Source organism: Ornithorhynchus anatinus, chromosome 1 (genome assembly GCF_004115215.2).
Source record: "Ornithorhynchus anatinus isolate Pmale09 chromosome 1, mOrnAna1.pri.v4, whole genome shotgun sequence".
NCBI classification, from domain to species: domain Eukaryota; kingdom Metazoa; phylum Chordata; class Mammalia; order Monotremata; family Ornithorhynchidae; genus Ornithorhynchus; species Ornithorhynchus anatinus.
The window spans coordinates 106,968,338-106,983,448 of NC_041728.1; the positions used below are offsets into that span (position 1 = coordinate 106,968,338).

Genomic DNA, 15,111 nt, shown 5'->3' on the forward strand with positions numbered 1-15,111 from the left:
TAAAGGTGCATTCAACCGTAGGCCCCTCTGTGCCCTCCTTCCCGTCCCCTCCATGGAAGGGGCTTTGCAGGACCAAGCAGCCATTAGTATTTTGAGGAAGATTAGCAGCCGAAGTCAACCTGCCCATGGGACCAACCCGAGGCGGAAGCTGCCAAAGTGGTGGCGATGGGGCAACCCGGACCGTGGGGGCCCCAGCTCCTGGAAAGATGACTCCCTCAATCAATTAATCATATTTATTCAGTGCTTACTATGTGCAGAGTATTGTAACAGTAATAAATAATTATGGTACTTGTTAAACATTTACTATGTGCTCAACACTGTTCTAATTGCTGGGGTAGATACAAGTTAGTCAGGTTAGACACAGTCCCTGTCCCACACAGGGCTCACACTCTTAATATTAAGCTCTTGGGAGAGTACAGTATATCAGAATTAAGAGTCAAGTTCCCTGCCTACAGTCTGCCTCGCTACTCTCCTACTACGACCCAGGTGCAAACTTCGCTCCTCTAATGCCAACCTTCTCACTGCACCTCGATCTCATCTGTCTCGCCGCCTACCTCTCTCCCACGTCCTGCCTCTGGCCTGGAATGCCCTCCCTCTTTATATAATAATAATTAATAATTATGGTATTTGTTAAGTACTTACTAAGTGCCAGGCACTGTTTTAAGTGCTTCATATCTGACAGAAAATTACTCTTCCCTCCTTCAAAGGTTTATTGAAGACACATCTCTTCCAAGGAGCTTTCCCTGACTAAGCCCTTCTTTCCTCTTCTCCCACTCCCCTCTGTGTCACCCTGACTTCTCCCTTTATTCATCCTCCCTCCCAGCCCCACAGCACTTATGTGCATATCTCTCAATTTATATTAATGTCTGTCTCCCCCTCTAGACTGTAAGTTGGTTGTGGACAGGGAATTCATTCAGTCTATTTGTTGAGCACGTGTGTGTCTGTTATTGTTATCGTACTCTCCCAAGCACTTAGTACAGTACTCTGCTCACAGTAAGCACTCGATAAATACTACTGACTGACTACCCATAACAAGCCCTCAGGACATGACAGGCTCGTTCCCACCAGGGTTGGGGAGGGAAGCTTCCCCGGCCCATTGTGTGTCTATGTGTCCACTTACAGAATTGATTTCTTTCTTTTTTTGAATGACGTGTTAAGAGCTTACTTTATGCCAGGCACTGTACTAAGCACTGGGATAGATACAAGTTTATCAGATTGGGCGCAGTCCTTGTCCCACATGAGGCTCACAGTCTTAATCCCCATTTGACAAATTAGGTAACTGAGGCCCAGAGAAGTCCAGTGATCTACCCATGGTCACAAAACAGACAAGTGGCAGAACTGGGATTAGAACCTATTAGTCCTTCTGACACCCTGGCCCATGCCTATCCACAAGGAGAAGCTGCTTCTCTAGCCCTCCCTCCTCCTGAGCTGAACTGAGTGTTTCCCAGCTGGTTGGGTTTGTGCTCACCTTGCACTGATATCTGGCTATTCTGTGACTGTCCAGGCTGGCCCCTCAGCTGACCCAGTTTAGCTGTTTCCCCCTCTCCCTCCCCTCAGCAGCAACGCAGACTTCCCTGCGCTGGTACTGTGACCAGGGGAAAGTACCAGAGTTCATCCTGGCTGCATGGATGACTAAGCCCTCATCTCCCCGACCCCTCTCCTCTCCCTTCTGCGTTGCCAACGCTCTTTGATCGGTACCCTTTAAGCCCTTGATATTCACCCCACACTTAGCCCCGTAGCACTTACAGAAACATCTCTAATTCATTTTAATGTCCATCACCCCCTCTGGACTGTAAGCTCCTTGTGGGTAGGGAACATATCCCAACTCTGTTGTGTTTTCTAAAGTGCTTTAATACGATGCTTGCACACAGGAAGTGGCGTGACCTAGTAGAAAGAGCAAAAGCCTGGAATCAAAGAACTTGAGTCCTAATCCTGGCTCCACCACTCATCTGCTGTGTGACCTTGGGCAAATCACTTCACTTTTCTGGGCCCCAGTTACCTCGTCTGTTAAATATGGGGATTGTATCTACTCCAGTGGTTGGTACGGTGCCTGGCACATAGTAAGTGCTTAACAAATACCATAAAAAAAGAAAGGCATTCAGTCAATGCTGACGATTGATTTTTCCCTTGGGAAGCTCAGGGATCCCTGCTGAGAGCTACACTTGCATTTCTCCGGAACTCTTCACTCTGAGTTTGTAAAGCTGACACTCTTGGAGGATCAGGCACAAAACTCCTGCCCTGTTTGGTTGGCTGCTTCTCAGCCCCACCTGCTCACATCCCATCAGGTGTCGATGTAGGGCCAGGGATGGGGTTAGTTATGTTAGTTGGCTTACATATCGTTCCCTCCCCCTGGCTGAGAGAGACTCCTCCTTTCATTCATTCATTCAATCTTATTTATTAAGTGCTTACCATGTGCAGGGCACTTTACTAAGGGCTTGGGAAAGTAAAATATAACGATAAAGAGCGACAATCCCTGCCCACGAGCTCACAGTCTAGAGGGGGGAGACAGACATCAATACAAATAAATAAAATCAGATCTATACGTAAAGTGTTGTGGGGGCTGGGGAGGGGGAAGAGCAAAAGGAGCAAGTCAGGGTAATGCAGAAGGGAATGGGAGATGAGGAAAAGTGGGGCTTAGTCTGGGAAGGCCTCTTGGAGGAGATGGGCCTTCAGTAAGGCTTTGAAGGGGGGTAGAGTAATTGTCTGGCAAATTTGAGGAGGGAGGGCATTCCAGGCCAGAGGTAGGATGTGGGCCAGGAATTGGGGGCGAGACAGACAAGATGGAGGACCAGTGAGGAGTTCAGAACCAGAGGAGCGAAGTGTGCGGGCTGAGTTGTAGGAGGAGACAAAGGAAGTGAGGTAGGAGGGAGCAAGGTAACGCAGATCTTTAAAGCCAGTGGTTGTATAGGCAACCACTATAGATTTTTGAGGAGGGGGTGGTGACGCCCTGAACGTTTCTGTAGAAAGATGATCTGGGAAGCGGAGTGAAGTAAGGACTGGAATGGGGAGAGACAGGAGGTTAGGGGTTAGCAAGGAGGCTGATGCAGTAATCTAGATGGGATAGGATGAGTGATTGTATTAACCGAGTTACTTCTGTGGAAACTGCGGGGCCTCCGGTCCGGGTGGTGGGGTATGGGAACAGGGGTCCTACCCCTCCCAGAGGTGCCCCTCACTGCACCGTCACTGCCACGAGTTCCCGAACTGCCACATGGCCCCACTAGACCGGGGAGTCTGAGAGGCCAGGGCCCAAGGTTGGGAGGGTGACCCTGTGAGGCCTCCGAGTTAGGCCTGTTTGGCTTCCCCGATTGCCAGGCCCATCCTCTCCACGTCCCTCCGCCCGGCCCAGCCAGATCCCGGTGGCGAAGCCTCGGTGGGTGGGTCCAGCCCTGTCCGGCCCAGTCCCAGAAACACCGGGGTTGGGTGAGTTCCCCCACGGCTGAAACAGCCCCCCTCTCCGCCCCCCGGTCTGCCGTGCTCTCTCTGCAGCTCATAGAGCTCAGGTTTGAGAAGTTCGACGTGGAGAGAGACAACTACTGCAGGTACGACTACGTGGCCGTGTTCAACGGAGGGGAGGTGGATGACGCCCAGAGAATCGGCAAGTTCTGCGGAGACAGCCCGCCAGCGTGAGTGACCTTTTGGGGTCTGGTGGCGGTGGCGGCCGCCTCCCCCCTCGGGATCAGGCGGGCCCAACGCCGACGGGCTCTTTGGCCGGGGGTTGGGGACGGGAGAGCGGGACGATCTGGTCCACAACCAGCCACCTGTCCCGTCAGACGGTGCGGGCCCTCCCTCAGGTGGGCTTCGGCAACCAAGGGGAAAACGGTCGCGACTTCTCTGTTTGAATATGGAAGCCGCATGGCCTGGTGGATAAAGCGTGGGTCTGGGAGTTGGAAGGACCTGGGTTCTAATCCTGGCTCTCCCACTTGTCGGCTGGATGATCTGTGGCTTGATGGAAAGAGCATGGGCTTGGGAGTCAGAAGTTCTGGGTTCTAATCCCAGCTCCGCCACCTGTCTGCTGTGTGACCTTAGGCAAGTCATTCACCTTCTCTGTGCCTCAGTTATCTCATCTGTAAAATGGGGATTAAGACTGTGAGTCCCACGTGGGACAAGCTGATTACCTTGTCCCTACCTCAGCGCTTAGAAACAGTGCTTGGCACACAGTAAGTGCTTAACAAATACCATAATTACTGTTATTATTATTATTATTATTATTAAATCAGTTCACCTCTCTGGGTCACAGTTTCCTCATCTGCACAATGGGAATACCAGTTCTCCCTCCAACTTAGGCTTTGAGCCCCATGCAGGACAGGGACTGTATCCAACCTAATTAACCTGTACCTGTCCAAGTGCTTAGAACAGTGTTTTCACATAGTAAGCACTTAACAAATACCATTATATAAAACGTGTGTGCCCTGTCCTATTCTCCTCCCTGCACCCTGACTCACTGGTTTCCTCCTTCTCCATCCCACTCCAGCCTGCTCTCTCTCCACCTTACTGTCTTCCCTCCCTATTTCTGATGTCTGAGCAAAAGGATTGAAAAATGGCAGAGGAGCTTCATTATGAACAAGTAGGGAAAAATAAATCCCCACAACTTGGTGGTGGGTCCGCATTTCATCAGTCCTGATTCAGGAGAAAGATCGTAGAATCACTGCTGATTTTCCTTTCGAATCATCCCTCACAACGTATGGCAGCTGCCAAATAAACTAGGTGATCCCTGGTCCTCATGAGAAAGAGTTAGGAAATGAAAGACTGACTTCTACTAGTAGGCAAGGTTCTGTCTACGGCATCTTAGGAAGGACGTCTCAGAGCTGGACCGATCAGGGCCTGAGAGGGTGTCTGGTGATGGTCGAAAGATGGAGAAGTTTAATATGGAAATTTGTCATTGCCAATTTGAAGGACTAGAATTTTCTAAATTGTGAAGGGGTGGATCCAGAATTTCCGTTCCCCCAAATCCCACACCACTAGCTACGAGAGCACCCCCTGATGTCAGAGGCAAAGACCCGGGCTGGAGAGATCATTGGCCTCCCCCAAGATGACTTAATGTTCCAAAGTCTGAATGCTCCCACATTATTATTACTCTAATGATAGTAACAGCAACAATAATAACTGTGGTATTTATAAAGCATTTACTGCATGCTAAGTGCTGGGGTAGATTCAAGGTAATCAGATGGGACCCAACCCTGTTCCCCGTGAGACATGCCAGCCTAATGGGGAGGGAGAACAGGAATTTAATCCCCATTTTACATATGGGGAAACCGAAGCAAAGTGAAGTTAAGTGATTTGGCCAAGGTCATATGGCAGGCAAGAGGCAGAGCCGGGAATAGGACCTAAGTTGCTTTCCTGACTCTCAGGTTGGGGCTTTTTCCTCTAGGCCTTGCTGCTTCTCTGATAGATGGTGTTCAACCTGACCTATGGTTTTGTAGCTCTTGTAGAGTATTTAGCTGAAAGGGAATCACATTTGTTCTGCGGCCTCAGCTCTGAGCCTTGGCAGGAAGCGGTGTGGCCTAATAGAAAGAGCACGGGCCTGGACCTGGGTTCTGCCACTTGTTTGTTGTGTGACCTTGGGCAAGTCACCTAACTTCTCTGGGCTTCAGTTACCTCATCTGTAAAATGGGAATTAAGACTATAAGCCCTGTATGGGACCGGGACTATGCCCATCCTGATTATGATGTATCTACCCCTGCACTGAGTACAGTGCCTGGGACATGGTAAATGCTTAACAAATACAATTTAAAAAAGAGAAAAGAAAAGCAGCAGGACCCAGCGAATGAAGCAGTATGGCCTGGTGGCAAGAGCCTGGGCCTGGTAGGCAGAGGGCTTGGGTTCTCTCCCCAGCTCCACCAGTTGCTTGCTGTGTGACCTTGGGCAAGTCATTCCACTTCTCTTGGCTTCAGTTACTTCATTCTGTAAAATTAGGATAATTGTCTGCTTTCCTTCCCTCTTAAACTGTAAGCTCTATGTGGGACTGGGTCAGTGTCCAACCTGATTATCTTACATCTACCCCAGCGCTTAGGACAGTGCCTGGCCTATAACAAGTGCTTAAAAAAATCCCACACATTATTATTAATATTATTAGGCACGGATGGGAACATCTCTCAGGTCTTCAAGTTTCAGCTGAATAAGAGCCCCAACCACTTCTCAATTTGTAACTACTGAAAACAAAACTAAGAAACACTGGAAGTTAACAGTTGTGTCTGACTCTCTCCCCTTCTGCTTCTTGTTCTTATGATCAACTTTGAGTCTTTTACACGAGGACTCCCAAAATTTGGTCCAGGGACATTCCAGGGACCCCAGACAAGGTTGCTGCTGCCCTGTGCCTGGAAAAGGGCTCTTGGTTTTTCAAAAGGGAAAGTTTGAACATACCTCACGTTGGTGGGAACACAAGCTGGGCTCTTTGCAGGATAATCATCATCATCATCATCATCGTCATCTGTGGTCTTTAAGCGCTTACTATATGTATCAATAATAATAATAATAATGTTGGTATTTGTTAAGCGCTTACTGGGTGCCGAGCACTGTTCTAAGCGCTGGGGGAGATACAGGGTAATCAGATTGTCCCACGTGGGGCTCACACACTTTTAATCCCCATTTGACAGATGAGGGAACTGAGGCACAGAGAAGTGAAGTGACTTGCCCACCGTCACACAGCTGACAAGTGGCAGAGCCAGAAGTCGAACTCATGACCTCTGACTCTGAAGCCCAGGCTCTTTCCACTGAGCCACGCTGCTTCAATAATCAAGCACTGTAATAAGCACCGGTGGGGATGCAAGATCATCAGGTCCAACATGGGACTTACAGTCTAAGTAGGAGGGAGAATAGGTTTTGAATCCCCATTTTGCCAATGAGGGAACTGAGGCACAGAGAAGCTAAATGACTTCCCCGAGGTCACACATCTTAGAACTCAAGTCTTCTGACACCCAGGCCCCCGCTCTTTCTACTAAGCCATGCTAAAATTACATGTCTTTCTCCTTTCAGACCCATCGTATCTGAGCGAAATGAACTTCTCATTCAATTCTTATCCGACTTGAGTTTAACTGCTGATGGCTTCATTGGTCATTACAAATTCCGGCCCAAGAAATTACCTACAACCCCAGCAGCGCCTGTCACAACTCCTGTCCCTACCACCACAAGTGAGTTTTTCTAGTTAAGGTTGGTTGATTGCACGGGCCTGGGTCGGGGTTGGAGGGTGGGCTGGGTGGACCGGGCGGAATCGGCCAGAAATTGATCACCAAAAGCCACAAAAATGCCCTTCTGATTTCTCCCCCTTAATCTTTTTCTAACGTGTCTGGTTCACTTTGCTTCCCATGGGCTATTATCAAATGTAGTCGAGTCATTTCTGATTCATAGTGACTCTATGGCTGTATTTTCTCCAGAACGTCCTGTCTACCGTCATCCGTAAACTTGCTAACGGTTCTTCCGTTATCGTTGTTAGGATCTCTATCCCTCTAGCTGCTGGTTTGCGTCTTCCACGTTTTCCCTGGACTTTTCCTGGCATTAGCATAAGCATTAGCATTCCCATAGGTGGGAATTGGCCCAAGGCAGGGGGGTGAAACGAGGAGGGCACTGCCAAGAGGTTTGGTGAATCTCTTCCCCCCTGCGCATGGAGACGTGTGGTGTTACTGCTCCAGGAGAGGGAGGAAATCAATCGATCACTCATATTTACTGAGCACTTTCTGTATGCAGAACACTGGAGTAAGTACTTGGGAAAGAGTATTATAATAGAGTTGGTCAACACATTTCCTGCCCAGAAGGAGCTTACAGTGTAGCGGGAGAGACAGATGTTAAAATAAATTACGGATATGTACATAAGTGCCGTGGGACAGAGGGAGGGTGAATAAAGGATACAGATCCAAGTGCAAGGACGTCAAAGAAGGAAGAGGGAGTAGGGGAAATGAGGGCTTAAGCAGGGAAGGCCTTTTGGAGGAGAAGATAGGATTTTAAATAAGGGAGGGAACTCAGGAAGAGGTCCAAACCAAGGTTTTCCTAATGGAGTTGAATAATAATCTTGGTAATAATCATGGTATTTAAGTGCTTACTATGTGCCAAGCACTGTTCTAAGCACTGAGGTAATAATAATAATGATATATATTATATTATATATTAATAATAATAATAATATAGTATAATGTACTTGTTAAGCGCTTACTATGTGCCAAGCACTGTTCTAAGCTCTGGGTAGATACAAGCTAATCAGGTTGGACACAGTCCCTTCCCCACCTGGGGCTCACAGTCATACTCCCCATTTTTCAGATGAGGTAACTGAGGCACAGAGAAGTTAAGTGACTTGCCGAGATCACACAGCAGACAAGTGGCAGAGCCAGGATTAGAACCCAGGTCCTTCTGACTCCCAGGTCCTTGCTGTAGCCGCTGGGCCACGTTACTTCTCGTGAAGAGGTGTGTCCTGGCTGCTTCTTGTAGGACATCCAGAGGAAGCTTTTTCCCAGAGAGATCCAACATGAGGGGATTGCGCCCTCTATTATCATTATTATTAAACCTATTAATAATGTTGATATTTGTAAAGGGCTTACTTCGTGCGGAGCAGTGTTCTAAGCGCTGGGGTAGATACAGGGGAATGAGGTTGTCCCATGTGAGGCTCACAGTCTTCATCCCCATTTTACAGATGAGGGAACTGAGGCACAGAGAAGTGAAGTGATTTGCCCACAGTCACACAGCTGACCTATTAAGCGCTTACTATATGCCACATACATAGTAAGTGGTGGGGTAGACAACTAGTTAATCGGGGTGACCACTGTCCCTGTCCCACATGGTGTTCAAGTAGGAGGGAGATCAGGCTAACTGAATCTCCATTTAACTGAGGCACAGAGACTTGCCCAAGGTCACACAGCAGGCAAGTGGTAGAGGTGGGATTAGAACTCAGGTCCTCGGACTCCCAGGCCAGCACTCTTTCCACTAGGCCATGTTGCTTTCCTATTTTTCCTATTTGCTCTTCCTTCTGCCCTGCCTTTGCTTTTGGGCCTGTTCCCCTCAAGTACTTGATATTTACCCCATCCCTGGCTCCACAGCTGTTCCGTACATATCCATCTGTAATTAATTTTAATGTCTCCCTCTCTATCACTTAATAGTATTTATTGAGCACTTAATAATGTTGGTATTTGTTAAGGGCTTAGTATGTGCAGAGCACTGTTCTAAGCACTGGGGTAGACACAGGGGAATCAGGTTGTCCCACGTGGGGCTCACAGTCTTAATCCCCATTTTACAGATGAGGTAACTGAGGCACAGAGAAGTGAAGTGACTTGCCCACAGTCACATAGCTGACAAGTGGCAGAGCTGGGATTTGAACTCATGATCTCTGACTCCAAAGCCCATGCTCTTTCCACTGAGCCATGCTGCTTCTCAGCTTACTATGTGCAGAGCACTGTCTTAAGCACTTGGGAGAGTACAACAGAATTAGCAGGCACATTCCCTCTCCATAAGAAGCTTATAGTCTAGAGGGGGAGATAGATATTAATGTAAATGAATAAGTAATTTATAATATATGATTTAAAGATGATTAATAATTATGGTATTTGTTAAGCACTTAACTCTGTGCCAGGCACTGTATGGGATACTAGCAGATTGGGTTGGACACAGTCCCTGTCCCACGTGGGGCTCACCATCTCAATCCCCATTTTACAGATGAGGTCAGTGAAGCCCAGAGAAGTGAAGCCACCTTCCCAAGGTCACACAGCAGACAAGTGACTGAGTTGGGATTAGAACTCATGACCTCCTTATTCCCAGGCTCGTGCTAATATCAAATGTCCAAAGGTCAGGGACCCAAGTGCGTAGATGATGCAGAAGGGAGAGCGAGCCAGGGAAAAGAGCTTAATCAGGAAGACCTCTTGGAGGAGATAGATCAATCAATCAATCATATTCATTGAGTGCTAGCAATGTGCAGAGCACTGTACTAAGCACTTGGGAGAGTACAGTACAACAGAATTAGCAGACACATTCCCTGTCCATAATGAGCTTACAGTATAGAGGTGGAGACAGACATTAATATGAATAAATAAGTAGTTTATTATATATAATTTAAAGATATGTTCGTAAGTGCTTTGGGGTTGGGGAGAATATCAAGTGTCCAAAGCTCACAGATTGAGGTGCAGAGATGATGCAGATGTGACTTTAATGATACTTTGAGGGTGGAGAGAGTAGTGGTCGGTGTAGATTTAGGGTGAGGGCAGTTCCAGGCTTGGGGGAGGACATGGGAAAAGGGGAGTGGTGAGAGAGATTAGATCAGGGCACAGTAAGTAAACTGGTGCTAGAGGAGCCGAGTGTGTGGGACCGGGTTGAAGTAGGGAGATCAGTGGGGTAGGATGGGTTGAGCTGATTGAGTGCCTTAAAACTGATGGTGAGGAGTTTCTGTATGATGCAGATGTTGATGGGCAGCCATTGGAGATTCTTGAGTGGGGAAACAAGGCACTGAATGTTTCTGTTGAAAAATGATCCATATAGCTGGAGCTGAGAGAGACAGGAGGCCAGGAGGTCAGCAGTAAGGCAGGCAAGGCAGAATAGGATAAGTGTCTGAATCAGCATGGTTACAGTTTCGATGGAAAGGAAAATGTGGGTTTTAGCAATGTTGTGAAGGTAGAACTGACAGGATTTGGAGACAGATTGAATATGTGGGGGAAACGAGAGATGAGTCAGGGTTATGGGCTCGTGAGATAGGAAGGATAGTGGTATTGTCTACAATTATGGGAAAGACAGGGGTAGGACAGGGTTTGGGTGGGAAGATAAGGAGTTCAGTTTTGGACATGTTTAATAAGAGGTGTCGGTGGGACGTCCGGGTAGAGATGTTCCACAACTATGGGAAAGACAGGGGTAGGACAAGGTTTGGGTGGGAAGATAAGGAGCTCAGTTTTGGACATGTTTAATATGAGGTGTCAGTGGGACGTCCGGGTAGAGATGTCCTGAAGGCAAGAGGAAACGTGAGATTGCAGTGAAGGAGAGTGGTCGCAGCTGGAGATGTAGGTCAGTGAAGCCAAGGTTGGATAACGTTTCAAGGAGAAGGGGGTGGTTAACAGTGTCTAAGTCCCCTGAGAGGTCTAGGGGGATTAGGATAGAGTAGAGGCTTTAAGATTTGGTGAGAAGTAGGTCACTGGTTACCTTAGAAAGGGCTGTTTCTGGGGAATGAAGCCGGGGGATGGAAGCCAGATTGGAGGGGATCATGGAGAGAACTGGAGGAGGGGAAGTGGAGACAGTGGGTGTAAATAACACTTTCAACAAGTTTGAAGTTAAATGGTAGGAGGGTGATCGGGCAGTAACCAGAGGGCTGTGGGATTGAGAGAGGGTGTTTTTAGGATAGATTGTAAACCCTTTGTGAGTAGGGGCTCATACCTACCGAGTCTATTGTATTGTAGTCTCCCAAGAACACACTAAGTACTCAGTAAATACAATCGATCGATCCGAAGGGCTAATGGAGGGTGCACAGAATCAGTGCGTGGCCAGGGCATCAGCTCCTGCAGCTGCCCATTGGTAGAACTTTGTCGGCGCATAAAGTGCGTGCAGAGCGGGGGCCCAAGTGTGGCTCTAAGAGGGGAGTTTGGAGAGGATAGGACTGAAACAGGCCAAAGGGCAAGGCCCCATCCATGACAGACTTAGCAGGGAAACCAGCCCCGTGGACCAGCCTCGGTGAGCCAACCCTGGAGAAAACAGAAGAGCAGAGCCAGAACTGGGGACCAGGGATTTATTGGCAATAAGGGTGGTTAGTACCAAAGAGCATTGCCCATTTCTGAAAGTATCCATGCTCGAGTTAAAAGTAATCCAAATGTAACAGGCAGCGGACAAGGAGACAGGAGAAGTTTTTAGGAGGAAGTGGAATACGCACTTCAGAAGAAGTAACCACACACTGAGATACTAGAGAACTTTCATGTTGTCCTGGGATAGAAATAGAGTGATCGCCAATGTATCAGTGGCAAATTTGGAGGACAGTGAAGAGAAAGAAGAGCATAACCGATGCTTCCGTCAAGGCCGACAGCTTGTTTAGCGTGATTCATTCATTGATTCAATCTTATTAATAAGTGCTTTCTGTGGGCAGAGCACTGTACTAAGCGCTAGGGAGAGTACAATATAGAAATAACAGTCGTGAGCAAAATATGCCAAGAACAACAACCGGGTCGATGTCCTAGAGAAGCGTGATGCAAAATCTCTCGGATCCATCCCGATTAGGTGACCAACGTACTGAGAAATAATCTCTTCCAACTTCTCCACGTGCGAAAGCTCAGATCACGGGATTTGGAGTTAAAAATCGTCTCTGCCCAGGAAGACCAAGTCTTACAAACTCAAAGTGAATCCAGAGGACATTTTTGCAAAGGAATCATACACACTGAGACACAACTATAACTCTGCCCCAGTGGGGTGGAGCGGGCAGTGATTATGATGCTCCTTAAATGAGCCACCTCATCTGATTAGAAAGCAAAAATGAAAATGGCACTAATAAAGGATCAAGGAGGAGACCCTGAAAATGATGGAGAGTGGAACATGTATTGGAAGCAGAAGAAAATGGCAAAGAACAAGGAATTTCTCAAGCACATTTCAAGTTGATATAAAAAGACCATGAAGAATTCAAGAGGAGGTAGAATCACTGCAGAACCGAAGTCAAGTTTATAGAGTTGCCAAGTGGAAAACTGAAGCAAAATATCCTTGAAGGACTGAAAGATGAAATTGGAATAAGATAGACAAACCCAGGAAAGGTGGAGGAGGGGCAGAGGGTGTGAATCCAGTATTGTTGTACCCCAAACCTCGCCCCCCCAGCACCAGGAGGTGGGGACCCACTTCGGAATTTGAGCTGGACGGTGGTCGGTCCAACACAAACAACAGGAAATCTTTCTTCCCCCCATCTATGGGGCATGAGCGGAGGAATTCGTTTTTGCAGGCAGTTGCGAAGCCCCCACTATGTGCAGGTTCCAGAGGTAATTGGAGAGAACCTTAAACGAGCAGGTCGTGCTGTGTCCGAGGGAGAGTTAGGGGTGTTGAGTGTAGTCCATCCTTAGCCTGGAGAATGGGTGTCGAGGACGGCAGCCAGGGCACGATTTTTGCAAGCTTCCTGTTTCCCAGTTGGAGACAATCCTGGACTGGATAGCCTGAGGGCCTGAAGCGAGCTGGTGCCTTTCTGATACTACCTGAGGGGCTGACTTCTGCTCTCCCTGGGCCAGTTGCCCAATGGTGCATGTGAGGATTGGATGCCTGCCACCCCTCGTGCATGGGTTGCTGTGAGGGGCTGAGACTCTGGAGGTCCACGATGGATTGGAAAGTTGGGACTGGACTACCCTTGCTTGTGGTTGGAGGGAAGGGGAGGGGATGAGGCGAGCACCATGGGGCCACTCCCAGCCACAATTTGGGTTATTTAGTGGGTCCCAGTTCTTCCTACGACTCCCAGTCTGGAAGTGAGAAGCGGCATGGCTTAGTGGAAAGAGCACAGGCCTGGGAGTCGGAGAGTCTGGGTTCTAATCCTGGCTCTGCCACTTGTCTGCTCTGTAACCCTGGGTGAGTCACTTAACTTCTCTGTGCCTCAGTTACCTCAACCATATAATTCATTCATTCAATAGTATTTATTGAGCACTTACTATGTGCAGAGCACTGTACTAAGCACTTGGAGTGTACAATCCAGCAACAGATAATGACAATCCCTGCCCAATAACGGGCTGGGGATTTCGACTGTGAGCCCCATGTGGGCCACGGACTCTGTCCAGCCTGGTTAGCTTGTATCTATCCCAGAGCTTAGTACAGTGCCTGCCATGTAGTAAAAGCTTAAGGAATATCATTAAAAAATAAAGTGGAGGGAGAATTATTGAGCCCTGAGGGTCTTTTCCTGGGCCAAGGCTCAAAAGCCACCCGGGGGCTCCAGTTGCCCTCAGAGTTGGGCCAAAGGATGGTGACTGCTGGCCCAGAAGCTTGGGTACAGTACTTGCCGTGTGTCCGGTTCCCACCCCTGGTTTGGAGGGAGGGGGCGGTCGCAGCCACCTGTGGTGCCGTCACAATATTTCAGAGGGGAGAGGATGCCAGCCGTGGAAATCCAGGCTGTCAGGGGGTGCCCTCAGGGTTTGCAGGGCTGGGAGCGAAGCACAGCATCCCAATCCTTCAGGAGCCAGAGACTCGGGAAAGGCATCGCCTCCCGAGAGCCGCCGGGTTGGGGCAGGAGGTGGACTGTGCTCATGAGGACAGACCTGCGGCGGGCCGGCTCAAGAGCCGCCCCTGGGGAGGCCGTGACCCCGGGAGGGCATCTTAATTAACAGCTTCCTTCTCAAAAACAGGTTTGAAGCCTACCGTGCCCCTTTGTCAGCAGAAGTGCAGGCGCCGAGGGACCCTGGAGAGTAATTACTGTTCCAGTAATTTTGGTAAGGAAGCGGCAGGGGCACGGCAGTTTGGGGCAAGGGCAGCTCCTGAGTCTCCCAGAGCGATGGTAGACTACATGGCCAAGGAAGAATTGTTCATGCATGAAAAGAAGGGGCTTAGAGAGAGCCATGGATGAGTGGTCCAGGGGGGTCAGTGGGGGGAAGTCCAGCGGGGAGTTGGGCAGGCCATGTCTCATCAAAATGGAAAAAGGTTTCTAGCCAGTATTTTAGTTCCTCCAAGCTTCCCGGGGCCCCTTAGGGCCCCCAGACCTGGAAGAGACGGACGGACGGACAGATGGATGGAGGGGTTGAACCAGGAGGGCCATTATTCATGAGCTGCTAGTCTAGCCATGTGACCGGAAGATCTAGGACTTGCTCTCTGACAAAAAGTGCATCTCAAAGGAAACAGTGCACCTGGCAAATGTGGCTTGGATTTTTCCAATCCTGGGCCTTCGCTGAGTCCACCTCGCAAGCCTGGTTTAACTCTGTCCCCTCCTCTGACCAGCAACAATATTTCTCCATCCTTGCCTTTAATGGCCTGGCCACGTCCTTTATCAGTAAAATTGAAAGCATCATAAGTGATCTCCCTAAAATCTCCCCTGTCCTGCCCCCTCTTCTACTCTCAATCAATCTTATTTATTGAGTGCTTACTGTGTGCAGAGTACTGTATTAAGCACTTTGGAGAGTACAGCATAACAGAGTTGGTAGACACTTTCTCTGCCCATAACAAGTTTACACTCTAGAGGGGGATAGGATGCTCTCTCATCCTTTCTAATATTTTGAG

The 15,111-nt window shown here is 48.7% G+C and overlaps 1 protein-coding gene across 1 annotated transcript in view; it reads left to right on the top strand.

The window, feature by feature from the left end:
• Positions 1-15,111, top strand: part of PCOLCE2 (procollagen C-endopeptidase enhancer 2) — a 50,453-nt gene that overhangs the window by 21,540 nt on the left and 13,802 nt on the right. Inside the window, exons 5-7 of the mRNA XM_029076309.1 lie at positions 3,487-3,623; positions 6,973-7,127; positions 14,247-14,330. Coding sequence (XP_028932142.1) covers positions 3,487-3,623; positions 6,973-7,127; positions 14,247-14,330 — 376 coding nt within the window. The remainder of the gene's footprint in view (positions 1-3,486; positions 3,624-6,972; positions 7,128-14,246; positions 14,331-15,111) is intronic.